This window comes from Phasianus colchicus, chromosome 1, assembly GCF_987193195.1.
Source record: "Phasianus colchicus chromosome 1, bPhaCol1.hap1.1, whole genome shotgun sequence".
In the NCBI taxonomy this organism is placed as follows: domain Eukaryota; kingdom Metazoa; phylum Chordata; class Aves; order Galliformes; family Phasianidae; genus Phasianus; species Phasianus colchicus.
The window spans coordinates 55,318,989-55,339,400 of NC_143436.1; the positions used below are offsets into that span (position 1 = coordinate 55,318,989).

At 43.0% G+C, this 20,412-nt stretch overlaps 1 protein-coding gene across 3 annotated transcripts; it reads left to right on the forward strand.

Annotated features, from left to right (window-relative positions):
• Nucleotides 1-69: 69 nt before the first annotated feature.
• Nucleotides 70-14,163, forward strand: NFYB (nuclear transcription factor Y subunit beta). 3 transcript variants are annotated; one of them, XM_031600025.2, is made up of 7 exons: nt 70-260; nt 6,932-7,025; nt 7,494-7,624; nt 9,296-9,493; nt 11,416-11,497; nt 13,431-13,510; nt 13,721-14,163. In XM_031600025.2, the coding sequence occupies exons 2-7, from the start codon at nt 6,932-6,934 to the stop codon at nt 13,751-13,753; spliced, it is 618 nt and encodes a 205-aa protein (XP_031455885.1). In that variant the 5' UTR covers nt 70-260; the 3' UTR covers nt 13,754-14,163. The 3 variants fall into 3 exon arrangements, with proteins under 3 accessions (XP_031455885.1, XP_031455886.1, XP_031455883.1); XM_031600026.2 differs by having other exon boundaries at nt 75-232; XM_031600023.2 differs by lacking the exon at nt 70-260 and adding an exon at nt 796-5,635.
• Nucleotides 14,164-20,412: the final 6,249 nt, after the last annotated feature.

Genomic DNA, 20,412 nt, shown 5'->3' on the forward strand with positions numbered 1-20,412 from the left:
CCTCCGTCCCCATAAAGGAGGCGGGCAGGGCCGGGAAGGCCGCGCCGGCAGCGCGGAGGGAGGGAGCGCGCTGAGGGGAAGAGCCGGCGCGCGTGGCGGGGAGGCGGCGCGGAGGGAGGGCAGGCCGGCTGCGGGAAGCGGGGCTCCGCGCTGGGACTGGTTCCTTCGCAGCCATTTTCTGTCCAACCAAACAGCCGATTTGCGGAGGGAGCCAACCAGGGCCGCACTGGAGGTTTGTGCCTGGCTCCGGCCAATGATTGGTAACCGGTTCCACTGCAGGCTCGAATGAAATGTCCGTCTCCCTCCTCGGGCCCCGGCGCCGCCGCCGCGCCGCCGCCGCGGGGACCAGGAAGTGGGGGGCGAGCAGCCCCCGGGCCCCGCCGCCATCGGCTGCTCGCCCGCCTCTTTGTGCGGCCGGAGGGAGCGGGGCCGCGCGGCCGGGGGAGCGGAGCGGAGCGGAGCGGGCGGCGGGGAGACGGAGGGAGAGAGGCGGGCGGGCGGGGAGAGAAGCGAGGCGGTGGCGGCGGCGGGGGGTCTCGGTGCGGCGGCTGCCCCCGTCTCAACGGGGAGGTGCCCCCCCGGTTCCGGCTCCATTTTGCGGCCTAGGCGGGGGGAGGCGGAGGCGGGAGCGCGGTTGCCCCGCGGCCGTGTCCGCCGCGGTGCCGGGCCGCGAGCGGCCGTGCTCCTCCCGCGCGGCCTCGGGGCCCCCTTCTCGGCGGGGGGAGGCTTCGCGGCCGGCGCGGCGGGGACCCCGCTTTGTCGTGGCCCGGCCGCGGTGCCCCCCTCCCCGCGGTGCGGCGGGAGGCCCCGACACCACGCCCATGGCCGCCGCGCCTGGCCCGGCGTGGAGCGGAGCGGCCGCGCCGCCGCCGTTGCGCTCCTCGAAGGAACGGTGCGCGGGCGTGGAGCGCGGGGAGCGGCTCCGGGATGGGCCGAGCGTGGCTGCGGGAGCCGCCGGCTGTCCGGCAGCGTGCTGCGGGGCCCCGGCAGGAGGGAGGGAGCTCTGCCGCCCCGCCGCATCGCTGCCCGGCGAGGTGGCTGACAATAAAGTTGCTGAACGCCTGGGAGCACGTTGTCTCGTTGCGTCTGAAAGCGAGGAATGAAAGGTGACCGCCGACCAGGCGTGCACTGGAGTGAGGAAACGTGCGTAAATAGGGTTTCGTTCCCGTGCCCCGCTGTGGGTGCTGTTGCATCACTGGAGGGCGCGACATCAGGAAGAGAGATCGATCAGCCCGCCGGGCTGTGGACCGAGCCGGGTCGCCGGGTTAACCAGTAACACGGGGACGGGTCGGGGAGATGGAAGCCTGCCTTTTGCTAGGTGTCTACCTGTACAGTTATCGTAGGTGCTGCGAGTGAGCAGGTCACCCTGTTTGCAGGTGTACCTCTGTGTGCCAGCTGCTGCTCTGTCCAGTGATCCTGGAAAGAGGTATATTGTGTGAGTTATTCGTAGGCAATCAGAGCAGGAAGGAAAACTATCACCTGTTCTAGCGATAGTTCTGCCTCTGTTAAGATATACATAATTTTTTCACCTTGTGTTACAGATCCCAATGAAATTGTAATGTGACAGAAGATCACAGAAAACCAATAGGCTTCTAGCTTTACCAGTCTCTTCCAGGCTTAGCCAAAAAGTTGTTGTTCTTATGTGAAAGTTATTTAGTGGACTTAGGTTGGTTTTGGGAGAGCAGCAATTTGTATGATTCTAGGCAGGCAGAGAGATGGATGCCTGGATCTCAGCCCTCAAATGGCATCCTTTGTGTTGAGTAACCTGTGCCTGTCTCGCCGTTACATTGTTTGATTTAGATTGAAGTTATCATCAATAAAAAATGCATTTAAAAAATCGTAGTGCTTTGTTAAAAGGAGCCTAGACAAAGCAGTGGCAAAAAGCTAAGTGGAAGGTGCTGCTTTGGGCATTACTCACAGCCTGGCTTTAATTGACTTGCAGGAGTGGAGAAGTGATGTTTATGCATAACCATTAGCACAGTGTTCTTAACAATAAGGTCAGTGATTACTTGTATTTATTTATGTAGCCTATGGCACAGCACTTTAACGCTAGGGAGGAATTCAGTTGTAATTCCCTGGGAGATCTGAGGTGGTTTAATCTGAATCGCTATCTTTGAGGTCTCTGCTTGTTTCTCGTGCTCTGCTTTGAGCAGGTGATTATATATGGGCTTGGCTGCTAGTGTTGATAGCTGTAAAGCTATATTTGAAAGAAGCCAAGAACATGGGATATTACTCTTCAGGCTTTAATATTTGACAATTACAGAAGTTCAAAGTTCAGTACAGAACCGCTTATTTGTAGTAATGATTATATGAAGGGAGACAGTGTGCAGAATTCTTTATTTTTGGAGGCAGGAGGGAGATCCAGAATACTTTGAAGATTCAAAACATGAAATGTTTTATAACTGTTTTGTAGTCATATCTTTTTTGTTTTGTCAAAAAAAAAAAACGGGGAGGAGGAAAAGAAGGAAGCTTGCAAGACTCTCTTGAGCTGATGCTTTAAACTTGGCTGTTTGAATGTGATTTTTGGTATAGTAAATCAGAGAAATAGGGAATTTGGAAAATGATGTTTTAGTGCCATGATGCTGGGAAAACATGCAAACAGTCACAATGTGTGCATGTATGGAACAACATTTATAAATGACGTTGATAGAAGGAAAGAAATTGTTAGCAAGTCTGAGGATTCTGCCTGAAAATAGTCGCCTGTCCTGAACCAGCTTTGTATGAACTCCTGGTCTTGCAGCTAGAGATGAAGAAACTTCTCAACACTTAATTGACATATTGCCACAGTGAAGGAAAAGCATAACCAATCCATCAATAAAAAAGACAGGGTTTGCTGCTTTAATAAACAGATAAGCTTAGTTTTTCACCAAAGGTGCTAGGGAAGCACCAAAAACCCTGTATGGAAACACAGCATAGTGCTTACAGTCAGTGCTGCAGCAGGAAGGAGCTGCTGAGGCTGAGTCCTTTCAGTGCTGCTGCCTCATTCAGCATCTGCAAAAGCACCAACTCGTGGCCCGGGACATTAGGACTGGTGAGATGGGTCACGGTGTGACATTACTGCTGCTAATACTGATGGATGTGGGAATGTGGAAGGGTGGGTGGACCCTGCTGGGCTTCTTAAGGGAGAGATTTCCTCACAGCAGTCCAGGGGAAGGAACCCAATACAGCCTGGATGTTAACGAGTGTTAGTGAAGCTGTCAGGTCCTCTCAGCATCAGTCTGCTGTTCCTGACACCATTCTGCTTTTGGGAAAAACGTTGTATTGAGAGATGAGAGGAGCTAGAGATTGGGAGAGGCAGGGCGGCATCTGTTTGTGTTCTAGGCATGTGCCAAGGGGTTTTAGCTTTACGTTTCTGCGGATGTGCTGGAGTGATGCACTGTGCCTGTTGATGCGTTTACCAGGCAGCATTTCCTGCTGTGGGAGGCTTTGCTGCCAGGTGAGAATTCAGTGGAGAAATCACTGGCAATAAAAGGGAATTAATACTGTATTTACAGTCAGAAATTTTCTCTGTAGGTAGAGCAAGTGAGGGTGCAGAAAGCTCAGATAAAACCTTGTTGTCCCCACTGGATGTCACATGCCGCTTCTCAGGTTTACATCTCCTGTGGCGAGGTCTGGTGGCAAAATAAAACTACAGTGGCTGATATAGTTAACTACCTATACCTTTAGTTACCTTATCTGTCCTGCTTCCGTGGCAGCTACGAAGAAGGCACCTCATTCTTCAGTCAGTGGCATAGAATTTTCTGCTGTCCCTCACTTGGAGTAGCAGTTCTGAGAGAGGGATGAGCTGCATAAATACTGCATGGTGCTTAGAGCCAAAGAGGTACTTGGTTTCCCTTGAGAGACCAGTTCTGCAAACTGTTGTCAGGTAATTCTGAAGACAACCTCTTTCTAGCTTTTGTTCCATTATTCCCTTGTATGCTGATGAAAGCATCAGACCCATCCTCTCAGCTCAAGCAGCTCAGGGTTGCATTGTTGCAGAGTTACCCTATAGCAGAGCTGCAGATACTGCTCTTTAGGAGAGTTTTTTAGATTAAGCAGGATGCAAGATTTACTTCAGGGTAGTGAGGATTTATCGGTTCTGTGTAGATGTATTCTAGGAACTGTGTGAGTTGTGGGCTGCTGACAGAAGCATATTTTTTAAGCATCCTCCAGAAAACTTCCTACGAGATGATAGTGAAAAGCTGTATGTGCATTCACTTTCACTCGTCATTGAGTTTTCTTTGATGTCTTTGATCTGAAGTGTTTCCCTTTCAAAATATTTCTGGTGTTACTTTCCCTGAGCTGTTAATTTGTATCTTCCTGGTAATGGTCTCCTTTATTAGAGGTAGGAGGGACAGGCAGAATGCATGGTTGGCATTGGTGATCTGAAGGCTCTTTCCTAACTAAATGCTTCTGTGATTCTCAGCGTTTTCTTAGAGCAAGTCCAGTGACACTGAGAACTTTTCCTTTTTAAAAAGGCAATTAATTAGGAATGTTGTACTTAAAGCAGTATTTTCTCAACATTAGATTATGTGGTTATGTACTGTGGGCACTGGGATGAGATGGCTGCTTAAACAAGCGGTGATGTCTACTTGAGTTCTGACCATCTGAAGCTGAACCTGTAATACCTGCAACAAGTAATTGTATTCGTTGTGAGATAACTGAATTATCCCATGCTCTTGCATTAGGACTTGGCTGTGCAGAAAGGTGTTACACTGTCCATACAACCACTGTGCTGTGGTTGTCTTAAAAACCTTTCCCACAGTAATAACCACAGAAATAATTTCAGTATGTATTAGGCTGCCAGTGCCTGTTTGCTTTATCTGGGACAGATCTACCTATTTCTTTTGCGCAAGCCTTTTCTTTTCAGTTCTGCAGATCTAATTGCTGGTTTTGATTTGCAATGGTGATAAGCTTCCACACACAAAAAAAAAAGCCTTACTAATTATCAGGTGACATAAGTAAAAATGGAAATGTGGACACAGAAGAGAACAAAAGCAAAAACGGTACCTGAAAAATGCATTAATCTAATGAGGTCAAAAGTGCCAAGAGATGCAGTGGGCTTTGAGAAGAGATTCAAACAAGAATTGTCCTTTGAAGGCGAGTAGAGCTGATGAAAGCAATGGGAGTTTCCTAAGCAATGTTACTGGGACTTGGCTGTGAGGATAAGGGGGGGGGCAGCTTGCAGAATGGGTGAGCTATCCCATCATAGTATCTTGAAAGACACGCTTCATAGAAGGCTGTGGAGGAACCTTAAGGCATTTCAGCTAGAACTGCGGCTGAATGAGTTTCACGCTTAGGATTTGTGAAGTCCATCATTCCGAGTTAAATTTGAACAGGGACCAGAGCTGAAACTGAGCTCTGAGAACGAGACTACCAGAAAATCCCAAATTAATTTTGGAAGCAGCCTTTGGGATTTAGCAGACTACAGAACATAGCCACTTTGAATTACAGGAAAAGAGTGGCGTGGCTGTTCTGAGGAAAGGCAGTATTAGTTTTGGTGTTCTTGATGCTCAGGATTGCAGTTACCTTTTCACAGTTGTTACAGTGAGCTGAGTAAGCAAACTCTGGACACTGGAAAACTGGGAAGTGAAATCTTCTTACAAAGAGCCTGCAGCACACAAAGAAGTCTGCTGTGACACCTGGCATGAGGAAGGTAAAGCTTAAGGCGCTGCCCTTCTTCAGACAGAGCTGCTGTGTGTGAAATGAAACTGTTTTAAAAGCCCATCAGAAAGGACCAGAAGTACTTTACAAGGAGCAGTGGGCAGTGCTGTGCACTGGAGAAGAAGAGTTCTTCCTTTAAGCAGCTCCTACGGCTGCATCCAGCTATGTAATGCTGCTGTGAATGCCTGCAGTGCTCAGGTTTCATGTGCGTCTGTGGCTGAGCATGGCACCGGATGTTGCTTCAACATTTGTAAGCAAAACCTCAGCCCTTGCAGCCACAGAGCTCAGATTTGAGAGAGGTTTGGTTTCTCATATTTCTGGGAGGTGTAAAAATAGCACAGGCCTGTCTCACCCTCACCCTCTTTTGGGCCAATGGGAGCTGCAGGCTCTCGTTGGCAGTGACCACAGCACAGTCAAATGCCTTCCTCCCTCCCTTCCTCTGCTGCCTTTCAGGGCATAGAATGGGGATGACAGTGAGTAGGTAAAGAGCAAAATGTTATCAGAAGTGTGTGGCATCCACAGCCAAGAAAGTCTGAGGTGAAGGGAAATCTGGTGCTGTGTGTGGAAAGGTGCTCAAAAATATCTCTAGGTATCTGAGCCATTGTAGAAAGAATTCTGCACACACTGAGAGCCCCTTCCAACAGTTTTTGGGGATTTTTTTTTTTTTTTTTTTTTGCATTGCTTCTGCTCTCTAGAAGCAGCATCATTACAATCTTACATAGGTGAAAACAAAAACAGAAAAGTGATATTTGAGATTTATGGGAACTAAATGCTCTGCAAAAATTTATTTTCAAGGCATCAACAAGAAAAAAGTCAAGGTTGTTCAAATTCACGATGTTGCAGTTTAATCTGATTGCCTGGGATTTTGCTTTTTCATTCATAAGGATGCTTGGCCCTGATACATGATCTGGAGATGGGCTATAGGTTGTCATTTAAAAAAACAAAACAAAAAAACAAAGTAAAACCAAAACTGCTATTAGGAAGTGCTAACCTTTGTTTTAATGGAATACATGAAGCTACCTCTCTTTAGCTAAGTTATTTAACTTAGCTTTTTTGTATGAATGAGAAATAGCTGCAGGAATTGCTCTTCACTGTGTTGCATCTGAAGGAATGATCAAAGTCAAAGCAGTCAGTAAAGTGCAGCAACTATGAGAGTTCTCAAATAGCAAAATATTCAGGCTGTAACAATTGGTTGTCATAGTAGGTTTATTGAAGTGCTGTTTTCCAGCAGCAATTGCTCTTAGCTTATAACAAACGTACCTGAAAGCATTGCTTCTTCTGGTTTTAGATGGATGGTGATAGCTCCACAACGGATGCTTCTCAGTTAGGAATTGCTGGAGATTACATTGGTGGCAGTCACTATGTGATACAGCCTCATGATGGTAAGAAATGTAAATATTATTATTTTTGTCTCTATATAATTTCATTTCAGTTCTTGTAAAGTTCTCTGCTGTCATTTCCACGCTAAGAATTGATAATTGTTTGCATTCATAATGCCTTACTATATAAAGCATTTTTCCTGCAATCTGAAGGTGGGTGTGGGAGTTATCAATGTTGATACTGAGTCCCTAGGGGTAATGATAAAAACCTTGCCTTTCTAGGAAAGAGTTCTTGTTTTGACATGACATTTCTGTGTATAATGAGATAAGTATGGTACCAAACACACATGAAGGTACTGTGGTATTATATCTATCATCTGTGGGTTTGTTTTTTTTGTTGTTTTCATTTTAGTTACTTCTCCGTTGTTAATACAGTGGGCTTTCAAAAGTCATTCATCTTTCAGTTTAAGATTTTAAACTTGACTTATTGCCTGTTACCTACCAAAATACAATTTCTGTTAACTTCTTCAGACACAGAGGACAGCATGAATGATCATGAAGATACAAATGGTTCAAAAGAGAGTTTTAGAGAACAAGATATCTATCTTCCAATTGCAAATGTGGCAAGGATAATGAAGAACGCCATACCCCAAACAGGAAAGGTAATGTTCTCATCTTCTAAAGAAAATCTAGTATTGAGTTTTGTTCCTTTCTCTGAGTGAACTGTAATTTCCGTAATTACAGGAACTGCAACAGGGCTCTTATAGGGCTTTCAAGGGCATTATTTTTTCAAAGATCTTTTCTCTGATTTTGTCAGCGGGTCAGACTTGATGACAATCCCATATCACTAAGAACTTTTTCTATGGAATTATGTCCTAAGAAAAATAATTTTCTGCTTTGAGTAGTTTAAAATGTGGAATAAGTGGAACTTTTTGGATGAAATAAGAATCCATTTCTCTTCCCGAAGGAAAGAGAACACTCAGGTCATTTTAGCATTTGGATATGTAAAGATTCAGGCAATAGAAGACTAAGAGCCTGCTTTATATCACATAGCAAGCAAGGCCAGGTATTGGAAGACTTATTTTATTTCTTTCTTCTAAGAATAGACTCTTAAATCAATTCTGAGCTGGCAATAGGATAAGCATTTAAATGTTCTACCTATTTATGTTAAAACTTTGCAGGGCTCCTATTACTTGCTGCTTTAACTTCTAGCTAAGGCTGACTTTTTTTTTTTTTTTTGACATTCCTTCAAATAGAAGCAAGGCATAATTTTATTGCATCTGCTCGTACTTTCACAGTGTTCAGGGCTTTCTGGAAATCTGGGTGTTACATTTTTATCTTTGCTGTGAAAATTTCTTCACTGGTCCATATTGTCATAAATTTTTAGCAATCAAGATGAGATTTTTCTCAAGAATTCAGCATATGGGATGCCAAGCTCTCTTGAAAAATCAGGGAGGTCTTTGTGAAAAGCTGCAAGGGAAGCTGTTGGCTGATGAGTATTTCTGAAAATCTGGCTCTATTCCTCTGAAAATATCAGAGGAATTGAAGATCTTGCATAGTTACCAGTTTGTCATTTTAAGGGGAATACAAACAGGTTCTTTTCATGTGAAGAATAAGGATCTTAATTATTATAATCCTTCAGTTGGCTCCTGTCAGCTTTCCTAATAATCTTGAGCAATGCTTGCTGTTATTTTAAGTGAGGTAAATTACTTTGTCCAGCTGAAAAGCAGAATCAAATATATTTATTTTATTCTTGCCAGAGGCATGTGTTTCTTCAGCTGAATTCTCATTTGGAAAATTTATACAGGAGTATTATAGCACTAGAGGAGCTTGCTGCTAGGCATGTATTTCAGTCCCTGAATCCAGTCAGGGTAAAAAAAAAAAAAACCAAAAAAACAAAAAACACATCATGGTCAGGTTGGTGAGAATGTACAGTGGGTTGGAACTGTTGGTCTATTGAAAGGAAGGTGTAAGTGGGCTGTGACATTGTAATGAGTAGGTTTGAAGAAGAGGAGTAGGTAAGCAAATCCAGGCACAATATTGATATGCATCTGTATATATGAAACTTCATACAGAGCACAATTATGAGTTCAAAACATGCTGACAGTTCTGCTGAAATAGTGAAACTTCATTTAAAACCATTACAGCTGTGCTTACATAGAGTAGTGATGACATCCAGTGGCTATCTCACATACATACCTAAATGGCAACATCACCAGATGGTGGGATGCTTCCTTTATTATCTGTTACTATCTAACGTTCTTGTTTTTTTTTAATTATTTATTTTTAGTTTTCTCAGATCTTAATCATTTTATGATACTTTTCCTCTCTAGATTGCTAAGGATGCAAAAGAATGTGTGCAAGAGTGTGTAAGTGAATTCATCAGCTTTATAACGTCAGAAGCAAGTGAGAGGTGTCACCAAGAGAAAAGAAAGACCATCAATGGGGAGGATATTCTCTTTGCCATGTCTACCTTGGGATTTGATAGCTATGTTGAGCCTCTGAAGTTATACCTCCAAAAATTCAGAGAGGTTGGTCTATACTTCACTGTATCCTCTTTTATTTGTCCCGATTGTGTTTATTCTTAGCCCTTTGTCAGACTTCTGTAATGGCTAACTTGCACAGTATCTCACAGTAATTGTCAGGGAATAATAGGGACTAATATAGCATTTTAAAATGTTTCAGAAGCTCTCAGGAAAAAAGAATAAGCAAGCATTTTGATTAGACTTGCTGATTCAAAGTAGTTAAAGCTTCCACTGAGTAACTTCTGTAATATATATGGAAGTAAATCACTAAATTCTTTAAAAACACCTATAAAGAGTACTTAATTTGATCTTTGGGTTCAATCAATAAAACTACTGGATGGCATCCTCTGAGGATCTGGCCTAATGCCCACTGTTTGGGCTTTGGATCTGAAAAAGTTTTTTCTCATGTTGGAATAATGATTCAAATGAAGGACTGTTTATTACAGTGGTGTTCCAATTTTCTCTTTGTTATTGCTTGTCTGTTAATTTACTTTTGATACTTTGTATCTGCTAGGTATGTGATCCAGGCATTTTCCTTTATCCTTTCTCTAGCAGAAAATGACCTTTTTTTTTTTTATTTTATACCCTTTCAGCAATTTAATTGGGATTTTTTTCCCACTTCCTCCTACCTGGAGACTAAAGAAAATTCTATTTCTTTATTCTGTATTCTGCTGCCTCAAAGTACCAGATGGAGCCAAACAAATCAAAGGCATTTTCATCCGATGACCTCTTTCCTTACAATCTTGAATGAAGAAATTGTTCAGGGTTGAAATAATCATGGAAAGAGGCTTTACTGACATGAGTGAAGCAGGGAGGTCTGAATTGGCACTGCTGTAGGACGAGATGCTCTTCAGATGTTCTCTGTTCTGTAAATCCAAGTTTTTCAATTAACAGGACTAGACTCCATAGCAGTGTTTAATTTGCTGATAGCACTTGAAGTTTCCACTTCCCAGGAGGTCATTTGTTATGATGGACTGTGAGAGGGTGTTTAACTGAGTAACAGGAGGTGAAATCTAAAAATTGAAGCACGGCTGTCTGCTGTCTTTTCCCACTTCCGTATAGCAGTAACAACACTTCTGATGGCACAGGCATGTGCTTTAATTAAAGCAAGTGATGCCTACCTAGTTGTGCTACTTCTGGGGAAGTCTGAAGTGGATCTGTTCTGCTCTTCTGAAATGTCCATCTTTTGCAGATGTGTATGCCATGGTAGCAGAGTATTGAGATTATTTTTTAAATGGTTTTGGGTGGTTTGGACTGTTCTGGCCATCAGTTTCAAGCCTGCATTCTGTCTTCTGTCAGGTACTGCATGAAGGTTTCTCTTTTGTAGCTTATGTGTTTATTCTCCATCAAACGGTTGCAGAGAATTTTTTTTTTAAATATGTTTTTAGTATTTTAAGTATTTTTCTACAGGTTCTTATATAATAGTACAGATCGTCAAACTTCATAATTAAAGAACTACACGCAGATGACTGGGAGCCTTGGCTTTCTGTGCTGATATCCTTTCTGGCTGCAGTCCTTGCTGTAGGGAAAGAAATCCAATATGTTGGTTTTAAATGTCAACCCTTAGTTGTATGATGATGGCACTTGAATGTGGTTGGTGAGCAAAGGTTGTGCACTCACTAGTTCCAAGACTGTGATTCCATGTAAACATGCTAGCTGCTGCTTCTGGATTGCTGCACATCCCTGACCTTGTGCAAAAGTTGTAAACTTCTAGAACTACACAATATTAATTTTGTAGAGTTTTGGTTTCTGAGGAGTATGACTAAGATGAAAAAATGCCCTTTACGTATTCTTGTATTATGCACAGTCTTAAATACAAGTTTTGTAGATCTTGGATTTCAAAGTCCAGCTCAACTTCCAAACCTTGGATTCTTCAAGCAATCTCATGCCAAGAATACTTTAATATGGAGCTTTTTTCTCCTGTCCAGGCAATGAAAGGAGAAAAGGGAATTGGGGGAACAGTTACAACTGGAGATGGTTTAAGCGAGGAGCTCACAGAAGAAGCATTTAGTAAGTAATACTCTTTAGTTATTTTCATTATCATTACGAGTTTTCTAAAAATAATGCGTCCTGTAGACATGATAATTCTTAACTAAGGAAGAGATTCTGGGCTGGCCACCTGTGTTGTATCTATGATCCACTGAGACTTCTGTTTGATAAGTCTGGAGGATACCCTCTGCTTTTCTGACTTTTCCCAATCAGAATTTATATCAAAATGAAGACAGTGGGAAATACTGACACAGTAGTAATAACTCGTGTCAACTGTGGGAGACTTCTTAGCACATACATTAGTGCCAGTATTTTCCTCTACACTTAAACATGGATTGCAATGAAAGATGTAAGATTTTTTTGTTTGTTTGTTTTGTGGGTTTTATTCTTTTAATTTACAATTAAGAATTTACTACTTGGATTTCCTAACCTTTATATGCATTGTCTTACGGAATAGCTCTTTTGGTTCAGAAGCAGTAAGACATGAACTAGGCCCAATTTATTCATCTGGATTGCAGCTGAGATGCTTGTGGTCTGTTTGCACACGCACACACACAAATACAAATCACAGAATTGTACAACTGAAAAAAGGATTCCTGTTCCATCTGTGGATCATCTGTCCCAAAAAATCAGATACTATATTATTATTATTATACCATTAAGTGGCAGAAGGCTGAAGATCTGTTCCTTGTCCCTTTTTCAAATAGCCCAGGCCTGGGAGGCTCAGAGTGCCCTATGAAATAAGCGTTAATTTGCTGTGATTTGAAGAGAGAGGCTTTGGAAGAGAATAGTCAGTGTTGGCAGGATGCCCAGGGAGATGTTGCAGTAGCAGAAAGGCAGCAGGGAGGGGGATTTCTTTGAAGTGAGTGATGGTGTCACATGCTGCGGGCATTTCTTCTCTGTAGAGGCGCAGCTATAGATCCCTTTAGGGCTGTGGTCTCGCAGCAGCAGTAATAGCTGTGCTGCTGCAGCATAGCCCGTAGTTCTTCCTCATAGATCTGCACCAGATCTGGGTCAGAGAGCTGGCATTAAGCTGTTCAACATATGTGGTGAAGAGTGCCATGATTTTAAATCTGTCTAGATCTGTAGAGATCTTTAAAGCCTCACTTAACTTGCTAACTTAAGGGTTTGAAAGTTAATACAATGAAGGTAAGCAAAAACAAGCTTCAGCTTCTGTATTGAAGCTGTTAGGATTGCACTGTTTTGATATTTTTATGGGTTTTGCCTCTTATACAGAGTGCTATGCTGTATAGCAACTTAGCTTACAACTTGGAAGCTTTGCTTCCAGCTAACACTTGCAACACGTAGTTACTCTGAATGTCACAGAGCTTACTGTATGCAGTACTGTAAGGGTTTGGCTTAGGGCATCATCCCTGAATTTTCTTTATAAATGTCAGAAGTACTTTTTACTCAGTTCATTGGCCTCATCTTTCCTCTATAAAATTCAGAGCTCTTGTGTGGTAACCTGAAAGGCACGCCAAAGTCATCCAGCATAATGTCAGCTGCCTCCACGTTAGAGCTTTTATAAAGAAGTACTGCTTTTTCACTGAGCATACACACGTATGAGGAACTCAAGTGCTAACCTTATGTCTAAACAAAGCAAACTCCGAATTCTCCAGATTTCATAGAGTATTGAATGTTGGAGATTACTTTTTTTGGTGGTCAGATGGCAAAATCCAGTCTCAGTGTACTGCTGTGTATGTTCTACCTCAGATACGTGTCTTACTTCTAGCTTATCTGATGCAAAATCCAGCTGAATTTAGGTTCTGAACTGCTGATGGAGATATGTAGCACTTGGTAACGAGCATGGCTGATGTAGCTGTCATGAGAGAAGCTGTTCCACAAACCCAGAGCATACCACAACTAAATGTTTTGTAGGTAATACACACTTCAAACAGGGCTCCATGTATCCCATGGTTCTTGTCTAACTTCCTTAAAATGCTTTTTCTTTCAGCTAATCAGTTGCCAGCAGGCTTAATAACTACAGACGGCCAGCAGCAGAATGTTATGGTCTATACAACATCGTATCAGCAGGTACAGTATCCTATCATCTGTTCTCCCTTCTGCTGCAAAAATTCAAATGCTAACTCAGCTGCCTTGCTCTGAAAGGCAAAAACTGATGATATTTTTAGTACTTTGGTGGCTGTTGTGACATTCCAGTGCTCTGACAACTTGAGGCTGCTGATGGTGATGCTGTTTCAAAACGTGTGAAATTGAATGTAAGCTTCCATTTTCTTTCTCCAGATCTCTGGTGTTCAACAAATTCAGTTCTCATGATTTGAAGAAAACTTTGGATCTGGGAACGTGAGATGCAGAAGCTGTGCAACTCTAATGAAAAGACAGTTTTAATGACTGGTGAAGAGATTTCTCTCTTTGTATATTAAATAGCTGTAATGTAGCTACCTGAAGCTTGACTAATTGAGGTATGAATTCTGACTCAAATCTTTTTCATGAATAATTTTAAAGAAACAAATTGGATTTTAAAGGTATTAAAGTATTTTTGTTTTGTACAAGAGTTTGTTGCTCTGTATAACTCCTGTATGCATTGTATATTGCAATTTATTACTGTCAGAGATTTGTAGACAGTTTCTTATTTTCATATTGAATCATGTTACTTTTGTAATTCAGGTAAACAGCTGGGTTAATTCATGTTTACCCTTTGAATAAAATTGTAAGGGTAAAGTTCATTTTTGAATGCAAGTTGCCTTTCTTATAAAGATTGAGTTGGTCTTGGTTATGTAACTTGTCTTGCATGACAACCTCAGCTAACTTTAGATGTCATTATATTTATTGAAATTTTGAAAGGGACTTTTTCTCACAAAACTGCAGCTCAGAGGAATTGCTACAACTGTTTTTTTTATGTAACTTGAAACTTAGAAGTAAATCAGAAACAAGCGACGCTCTACTACGGTTAGAGACTTAGAGCTAATCAACAGTGTTAATTAAAACACTGATGGTGTATGATGCAGGTCTTCATTTCATTCTTTTTCAGTTGCATTAACTCCTTAGACTGACTTCGGTATGTTTAAGGTGGTCTTTGTGCTACTGAAAATAGCTCTTCCTTTTTATGTATGGTTTTTAGTATCCAAAACTTAGAAATTCTACGGTAGTGAGGGGTGGGGGGGATTTTATAGTCCTTGTGGTAAGAGACCTCATTTTAACTTTTTACTGAAATGTTTTCAGGTTGCTTGTGAGACTGTGGGAACTCAAATGTGTTAGCAGCTCTCTGTGTACAGTGTGTGTGTGAGCGCGTATGTGCGAGTGACTGAAACTGGGACAAGTGGTACAAATCTGCAGTGAATGATAGACTTCAACTTTGCTGTCTCTTTTCTGGTTTTGCAATAAACTCGTAACTAGAGAATGTAGTTCTGCATATTTAGCAAACTGTTCTTGGTAACATTGCTGTTTCTTTAATAGCTAGGTGGGTGATTCTGTTAGATGCCCTTCCTTAGCCTGTTAAGACAGGGGTGGTGGGTTTAGTAATAGCCTGCAACTTGGAACCTTCTGTTTTTTTTCTACTGCTTGCAAGAGACTAAAGTGTAATCGTTATTCTTCCATTTACCTGTTATTAATTTAAACAAATCACGCTTTTCCTTCATTGCCATACTATTTCTTGTTGGTTTTGTCTTTAAACAAAAAAGTAACCACTTAATACTGGAAAAATATCTCAACTGAGCCATCTCAGAAGCCTGAAATAGCCAATTCTGTGCTACTCCAAAAATGTTATGTATGTGTGGATTTAAACAGTGTTCTTACAAGCCAGCATGATGCTGGCAGAGCCTCTAGGGGAGGTGCAGTGTTATGCTGTGGCAGTCCAGGCAGATGTTCTGGGGTTTATGGCAGTCTGCTGTTCTTCAGCAGCTACACATCTAAACAAATGGAATTTTTCATTAAATGTACAACTGGACAGCACATTCACTACAGGAGCCCCTTTGGTTTGTATTCAGTTTCTATAAGGCTGCCATACCCTTTTCCCGTTGCAAATTTGGCTGCAAAGCTGTGATTACTGCTAAGGAGAAGCTAGAGGTTTGGCAGCTGGATGTGTAGAAAGGGAGTGAAGGATGTCTGACTCATTTGCGTGAGATCAATTGCATCTTTCTTGCTCTGCCTGCTCTTCTGTGAGCTTAGGTTAAGGAGTTCTCTTGAGTTTGTGCTTTATGAACTATCATCAGAGCAAAGGAGTCAATACTGCTTTGTTTTGCTCTTCCTATACTTCCTCCCCCACCCCACTCCATGTGGTTGAGGGACAAAGCTGCATCACCCTTGTTCCATTCTTTTCTTGAAAATACACCTGTGAAAGTAATTGTTTGTAGGGTGTTATAGTGCTGATAAAGCACATATTGTCCTATGTATGGAAATAATAAATTTATACCAGTCAGTGGTAGTTAACACAACCACAACTCAACCAACCCTTCACATATTCTCACCTTCTTACTTGTCAGTACCCAATCATTAAAAGTAGCTTATATCATAAATGGCAGTGACTGTTCCTGCTGCATTCCATCTGCTGCTGTATAATTGCAGTCTTTTTGGTTGTCCGAGTGTTTTGTTTGAACTAAAACAGCTCAGAACTGAGCCTGTGCCAGAAGCTGAGAAAAAGGATGCTTGAAACAAATAGCAATGAGAGTCAGAGACCTCTTTTCCAACAGTGACTTTCTCAGGTACCTCTCCATGGCACGAATTTTTCTGCCTTAACTTAACAATCCTTGTGACACTCATACAGTGGGCCCAGTACAAAAAAGGCACGGAAATACCATACCTGTAATCAAAATGCAATCATGAGGAAAGCTAAGCTTGGAGTTCTTCCGTTCCATGTTTTCATTGGATGTTCAGAGGAAGCTGGTGCTCTGCCTTTACCAATCTTGCTGATGCAAGCATGTGTCTTTACTGTTCTGTTTGTACCTTGGTTCTGGTCTTTGCTGCACACTAAATGGGTGTTTGGGAAATGTGAGGTGTGACATCACAAGCATCAGCTGAGCATGCTTATCTGCTTTGTAGCCAAAAATCAGTGTGATGCTTCAGAAAGCTGTCTTCCTTGAAACGCCTCGTAAGTGCACTGTGAATCATGTCAGATAAGCAGATGGCCCCCACTGTCGTTCTGAGATGATGCCCACTAACGTGCCATAAGCAGCTATAGGTGCAGAAGGATAGAGATTGATTCCTCTCCTGCTGTCAGCAGGAGGAGAACATATGGGCCACTGCACACGCACAGGAGCTGCTTCAGTGCAGAGCGACACTGAGCATAGGGGAAAGCCAAAGGCCTTTCCCCAGCATCTCGCTGTCATGATGAGAGCTGGCAGCAGCCTTGCTCGTAGCTTAAAATTCTTCATTTTGTAGAGCTTTGGGTGTGATTAATGTTCCAGTTGTCATGCAGACTTGCTGCTTCCATTCTATTTAAAGAGAGAAGACAACTTGCTTGTAAATTGCTGCATTCTCAGATCATGCAAGCCAGACCTTTTTCAATTTCACTTTGTACTGAATAAAATAATGGATTTTTTTCACTTAAATGTGAAGTGAATTTTCTTCTATTTGTAAATCAAAGAAGCCCCACACATCAATTCTGGGATGAATAATGCCATAAAGAACTATCTTCTATTGAGTCCAAGCAGTCCATAGGAAGAAGGTAAATGTTGATAATTCAGGCAATGGTTATTTTACGCTCCTTTTTCCAAAAGGTTTAGTGGAATGAAGAATGATGGTAGAAGGGTGCCTCACTCAGAACATGGGCCCTTTGCTCCTCTTTGAAATTCTCCTCCTTGAAAATAAGGTGTGGTCACTCACACTTTCATCCTTCAAAATGCTGAAAAACATTAATAGAATAACAGATTCTTTAGAGTTGAAAAGGACCTCTGAGGGCCATCTAGTCAAACTCCCCTGCAGTGAACACTGCAGCTAGATCAGGGTGCCCAGGGCCTTATCCAAATTATACGTAAGCAGTGGCATATTGATCTGTGTACCTATTGATTTGTGAATTGGTGTGGTGAGGGGCTAAGTGCCATGTCTGACCCTCTGGATGTAAAAATTTAATGTGAAGCTCTATGGAAACTCAGTGCAAATTCCACGCTTACAACCACAGCCAAATCCCCTGGGGAGTGAGTGGTTTGCTCATATGTACAACAGTCTCCACATTGGTGCCAGCTGCAGCAAGCTTATTGAGTTGCAGTCTTCAGCGAGAGGCAGCACACAGCAGCTCAGAGGGAGACAGCAATCCTGCTCTAAGAAAACCCCAGGCAACTTGCCAGGGTAATTTCCTGCAATATCTTAATGCAGCACATGGGGCAGTAGGATCCATTTATCAGGCACGATGAGACGCCTGATTTGCGTTTGTATGAGAGAAAACTACTGAGGGTTTAAATCTGTAGGGGAGAGCAGCGTTCTGCAGGCTGATAATTGAATTTGTGTGCCTAAGACGGAATCTGGTGTAGCTCCTCCAGCAACAGAGACAGCAGCTGACTTCTGGGAGAGATCTCTGTAAAAGGGTGGTTTCTGGCTAACAAATCGTGGTGGGATGTGGCTCAGGACTCACCCCAAATGCACATCATTGACCCCCATCAGTGTTCAGCTCCCATCACTGGAGAGAAGAGCATCACACCAGGATATGTGGGTTTGTTGCTGAGACACTCAACTCCTCTGCCCTGGCCACAAATCCAAGCCCAGGCAGATGCCTGAGTCTACTAATCCAAACCTCAATGGAGATGCAAGGCCACTTTCCCAACACTCTGGTGGGAGAATGCTCTATCTGCAGACAGCTGGGGTGAGCGAATGGGAGGGCTGACAAAAGGCTGTCAGTAAGGTGACCTTTAACAGAAGATCAGTTATTCCAGAGCAACTTCAAGCTGGCATTGGACTTCCAGCTCACCCGCTGCTCTTTGACTTGCAGAGCCCTGGCTGTTGGAGTCCACATGCTCTACACACACCAGTGCTCTGCACCCTGTTAGCTCTCCCAGGTGCATGTTCCTGCCTTGTGCTTCTCTGTAATCTGCCAGGAGTGGCATGTTCAGGGTAACCTGTAGGACTGCCCATTTAGGATTGCTACCAGGGGCTTGCAGAAAAATGCTCCCAAAGCCTGCAGTGGCTGAGATGCAAGGCACTGCGCATTCAGTCCCACTTGAGCCTCAAAACTCTGCTCATAATTGCTTAAATTGGATAAAGGCGCATCAACTCAAGGAACGTACATTGTTAGTACTTAATATCCCTAAGATCTCCGTAAGAATAGGACTTACTAAGTCTGCTTAATCACAGAATCACGGTGGTTGGAAGGGACCTCAAGAGGTCACTCTGTCTGACCCCCCGTCAAGGCAAGTACCCTACGATAGATTGCACAGGTAGGTGTTCAGAGAGGTCTTCAACATCTCCATAGGAGACTCCACAACCTCTCTGGGACCTGTTCCAGTGCTCCGTCACCTTTACTGTGTAAAAGTTCTTCCACACATTAGTACAGAACATTCTATGTCCAACTTTTAGGCCATCGCTCCTTGTCCTATCGCTGCACACCACCAAGAAGAGCCTGGCCTCATCCATTTGCCTCTGATCTCTCTTTAGATATTTATAAACACATATCAGATCCATGTTTATAATAGCTGAGATCAGGCTGTTGGCCATAGATCTGCACAGCTTTGCCAGCAAGGCATCCTTTGCCTTTGGCAGCTATTACCTTTTGTATTTTCTTGGACTGAGGGCCACAACTTCCATTTATCTACCTCTCTTGCTTAAACTTTCTGAATGAAGAAGATGCCTTCTATTTGCTATTTCATATACTGACTTCTTACCTTGTGAATTATTTGTCTGTTCCTTTATAGGAAGGGAGCATAGATTCTAGAAAATAATAAAAAAGACATAGCAGAATTTGCCAATTCTATCAAGTGAGGATGTTAATATCTTTCATTAACACTGTTATCCCTTAATACAACAGAATTCTATTTAATCTGTATGAAATCTATATGAAAATTAGAATCATAGAATCATGGAATGACCTGGGTTGAAAATGACCACAATGATCATTGAGTTTCAAACCCCCCTTCTATGTGCAGGGTCGCCAACCACCAGACCAGGCTGCCCAGAGCCACATCCAGCCTGGCCTTGAAAGCCTCCAGGGATGGGGCATCCACAGCCTCCTCAGACAACCTGTTCCAGTGCGTCACCACCCTCTGTGTGAAAAACTTCCTCCTAACATGTAACCTAACCTCCCTAATGGTTTAAAACCATTCCCCCTTGTCCTATCACTATTCACCCTCACAAACAGCCGTTCCCCCTCCTGTTTATACTTTCCCTTCAAGTACTGGAAGGCCACAATGAGGTCTCCCCGGAGCCTTCACTTCTCCAATCTAAACAAACCCATTTCCCTCAACCTTTCCTCATAGGAGAGGTGCTCCAGCCCTCTGATCATCTTAGTGGCCCTCCTCTGGACCCACTCCAAGAGCCCCACATCTTTCCTGTACTGGGGGCCCCAGGCCTGGATGCAGTACTCCAGATGTGGCCTCACAAGAGCCTCTCCCTGCTGGCCACCTCTTTTTTTAATGCAGCCCAGAACACTGTTGGCCTTTCCTGACTGAAGTCTGTGATACCAAGCCAAATCCCAACTCACTGATAAATCACACTTAAATTGCACCTATGGCTTTGACACTGTTCTAAGTTGGATGAACATGAGGGGATTTACACACAACAACAAACCTGCAGGACCATATAAAGTAACGTCAAGGTCCAAAAGAAAGCGAGAGGCAAACCCGAGGAAACAGGATGGCACACACCCTGCCACATATTTCAAGAACCACTTGAAAGCAATTTCCAATTGATTACTTTCACCTGTAGCTCACAGCACTGTACTGTTCTGCCAGATACACTAATAATTCTCTCACCACTATGTACCATTTGGGACACACTGAAATTCTTCTATTTCCCTTTGAAGATACCATATCTGAGCCTTATTTTTCATTTTA